Here is a 3,320-nt window from a genome sequence, read left to right on the forward strand (position 1 = left end):
TATGCCACGGCAAACTGGCAGACACTGACGGCGGCGGTGCACAAATGCTGCGCAGCTAGTGCTATTTGACGGCCAACACCGCGGTTCCTGGTGTGTCCGCTGTGCCGTGCGTGTGATCATTGCTTGTACAGCCCTCTCGCAGTGTCCGGAGCAAGTATGGTGGGTCTGACACACCGGTGTCAATGTGTTCTTTTTTCCATTTCCAGGAGTGTAGTACTGGTAACTGCCCAAACATTAAAAATGCCGGAAATTACCTAATTTTAAGAAAAATTATCGTTTGTTTAGTTGGTATGGAGCGGCAGCAATATGTCCACAGGTTAAGAATCTTACAGCATAGCAAGCTTATTTTTACTAAAGTGAGCCATCTTAATGTGTATGTGTCATTTACAACAATTAATATAGTACATTATCAGCTCTTGTGATAGGCTCCTTGTATGCAATAGAAAAATTTGTTCATTTCGAAAGTGACGTTAAAGGATAGTGAGATCCTTTTGCTTTTGATAAGCCAGGTTTTATGCAACACATTTCTACAGAAAAATCACTCGAGGGTATAAAATTACACTAGAGTGTACTAAATTTTCACATAAGTTTGAGATATATAGTTCCTTTAAAAGGCTAGCAGAAAACTGCTACTTTTTATTTTCAACGTCAATCCTACGAGACTGAACACAAAAACCTTGGCACATGCGCGCGCTGGAAACTTTGAGTTTGAAGCAGGCTTGTTAAGTTAAAGGCTTTGGAGCCAATCAGAAAACTTCCTTTGATCAGTCGAAATTGTATGCAGTAGTCCATTGACTGCAATTCGGATAGAAACCACGAGAACTGGGAGAATGCCTGCGTCGAACGCATCCGCGTGATTGCACTTGTTGCAACTGTATTTTGAACGAACGTATTAATAAGGTCGGCTGTGAATATCCACACAAAACATTCATCTCTGCACTCAACGCTCCCAGCAGGGGCAACATCTTTGATTATACGTGTATATGTTTTGTTTATATGTAATGTTCGCGGGGAAGTATTTAAACTTGTGGTGCATGTTCGTGTAGTTATTGGTGTATTATCGTGTTATTTAGGTTTTGTAAAAAGATTTCACCATCTGCTGCTGTTCAAAGCCTCGTCCATATGGCGGAAGTACTCCTGAGTACAGCCGAAAAGACTTACATTTTGCACGGTGTTGACGAGGATTTTAGAACGGACGGGAGGAACAGACGAACGTACAGACCCATCGAATTAGAAACAGAAGTGGTAATTCATGCAAATGGTTCGGCTCGCTTGCGCTTAGCAAACACCGATATTTTAGTGGGCGTAAAAACAGAAATTGACACTCCTTTCCCCGAGAGACCAAACGAGGGGAAGATAGAGTTCTTCGTTGACTGCTCTGCAAATGCGACGCCTGCATTCGAAGGTAGAGGAGGTGAAGACTTAGCCACAGAAATTAGTGCAAGTTTGGCAAGAGCGTACATGTCTTCACAAGTTTTCAACCTTTCGCCTTTGATAATTACACCTGGTGTTCATTGCTGGAAGCTATATGTTGACATTCTTATCTTAGAATGTGGAGGTAACCTTTTTGATGCAGTCTCATTGGCAGTTAAAGCAGCCTTGCACAATACCAGAGTGCCAAAAGTCGAAAATGAAGGCAAGGATGGTGACGAGGAAATGCTTGTGTTATCGCAGAATTATAACGACTGTACCCATTTGGATGTTTCAAATACTCCTGTTCTAATTACACTTTGTAAAATAGGCGATAACTGTGTAGTTGATCCGACAGCCGAAGAGGAAGCGTGTAGCGTTGCAAGTGTGGTCATAGCAGTAACTGAATCCGGTTTAGTGACCTCAGTTTTCAAGACTGGGGAAGGAAGCCTGAGCCCCCATACATTTCGGGATGCTCTAATTGAAGGCAGAGACATAGGCTACAATCTTAACAAGACACTGAAGAATGCCTTACTTAGAGAAGCAGAAAAGGTAAATGAAGGAGGAGTGTATGAACCATACGGATTTTTAAAATAGCGGATATATGGATCCATAGAGCTGTTTTGTGTCATTTAATTCTGATGTGCATAAAAATAAAATATTTAATGCCATATTGTTTGTTACCAAGTCGCTTGGGGTAGTAAAATTTTTCTTTGAGTTGTAAATATCACATGATTCCAAGCCAAGAAATAACTTAAGACGTAACCAGTTAATACTAAGTATGATTTTCAAGAAAATGTGTAATTTGCTAAGGTGTCATTTTTGTCAGGCTTGAAAGTGTAGGCTAATTTCAAATTGATTTGATTTATTATTTTGTATCTTAGTTTTTGTACAATAAAATAGCTGCATATTTTCCAAAGACATCCTAATACTGCTTCTTTAATTGCCTGTAAGATTAAAATTATCATGTTGAAAGTTAAGTAATGCACTTCACAGGTGCAATTATGATGAAGTGACATTTTTATCAGCCGCACCATTAGTACCTCAGTGAATGATGATATTCCCTGCCATGGGCAGAATTTTGATGCAGTATGGATTGGATTGAGAATTTCTGGATGAAATTTTGCTAAACAGAAAAAAAGGAAAAGAAAAATATGTTCCTCTGTTTAAGAATATCAGTAATAAAATTTTTAAACACATTTGAAATTCTTTATTGTATCCATATTTCTGAATCAAATTGTGTAATGGATGCTGCATAGAACATTAGCATTTCTCACTCTTCATTTAACATTCTCCTGACACCACAACAAGAAATATTGTGCCGAATATGTCACTGGTTAAGCAAAATTCTGAATTCCTGAGGTGAATCAGTGATTTATTCTGTAAAGTCTGATTTGAACAATTTATATGCATTGCAACTGTAGTAATGGATGTATGGGATGGTACTCTGCTGGCTTAGTTTTCCCCCCTCCCTGTCATTTGAGATATCCATGAGTACAAAGGTATTGAATTTTGAGCATGGAGAGTAGGGCCTGTTGTCAGTTCACAATTACAGGCAAGCATAATATGCCTCCCATACCAGCAGCTGCGCAGTTCCATACTGAATATGTTTCCCATTAATGTGTAGGATCATAAATTGTCATCACTTTCTTAAGTAGTTTCACATATGTTTGTGAAAGAAACATACAGCACTGAGAAAGATAAGCTCATAAGAACAAATCACAATTATGTTACATACTGCAATTTTCAACAACGGTCCAGTAGCTGGCAGCTGAGGTATCAGAGTAGTTGTTGCTATGGTCGGCATCGTGTTAAGTCGCCTTGTTATTCTGATCCAGATATAACTTATTTTGCTATTTAGTGCAAGAGTGTTGATTTTGGCATGGAATGGCCATGTACATGTGAAAGTC

The 3,320-nt window shown here is 39.1% G+C and overlaps 1 protein-coding gene across 1 annotated transcript; it reads left to right on the forward strand.

Annotated features, from left to right (window-relative positions):
• The first annotated feature begins 959 nt into the window (after positions 1 to 959).
• Positions 960 to 2,609, forward strand: LOC126356180 (exosome complex component RRP42). The gene has a single exon (XM_050006945.1). The coding sequence runs from the start codon at positions 1,123 to 1,125 to the stop codon at positions 2,005 to 2,007; it is 885 nt and encodes a 294-aa protein (XP_049862902.1). The 5' UTR covers positions 960 to 1,122; the 3' UTR covers positions 2,008 to 2,609.
• The last annotated feature ends 711 nt before the right edge of the window (positions 2,610 to 3,320 follow it).

The sequence above is a fragment of the Schistocerca gregaria genome, chromosome 3 (assembly GCF_023897955.1).
Source record: "Schistocerca gregaria isolate iqSchGreg1 chromosome 3, iqSchGreg1.2, whole genome shotgun sequence".
Lineage (NCBI taxonomy): Eukaryota > Metazoa > Arthropoda > Insecta > Orthoptera > Acrididae > Schistocerca > Schistocerca gregaria.

Coding starts and splice junctions, on each gene's coding strand:
- LOC126356180 (XM_050006945.1), top strand. CDS start 1,123: ATGGCGGAAGTACTCCTGAGTACAGCCGAAAAGACTTACATTTTGCAC.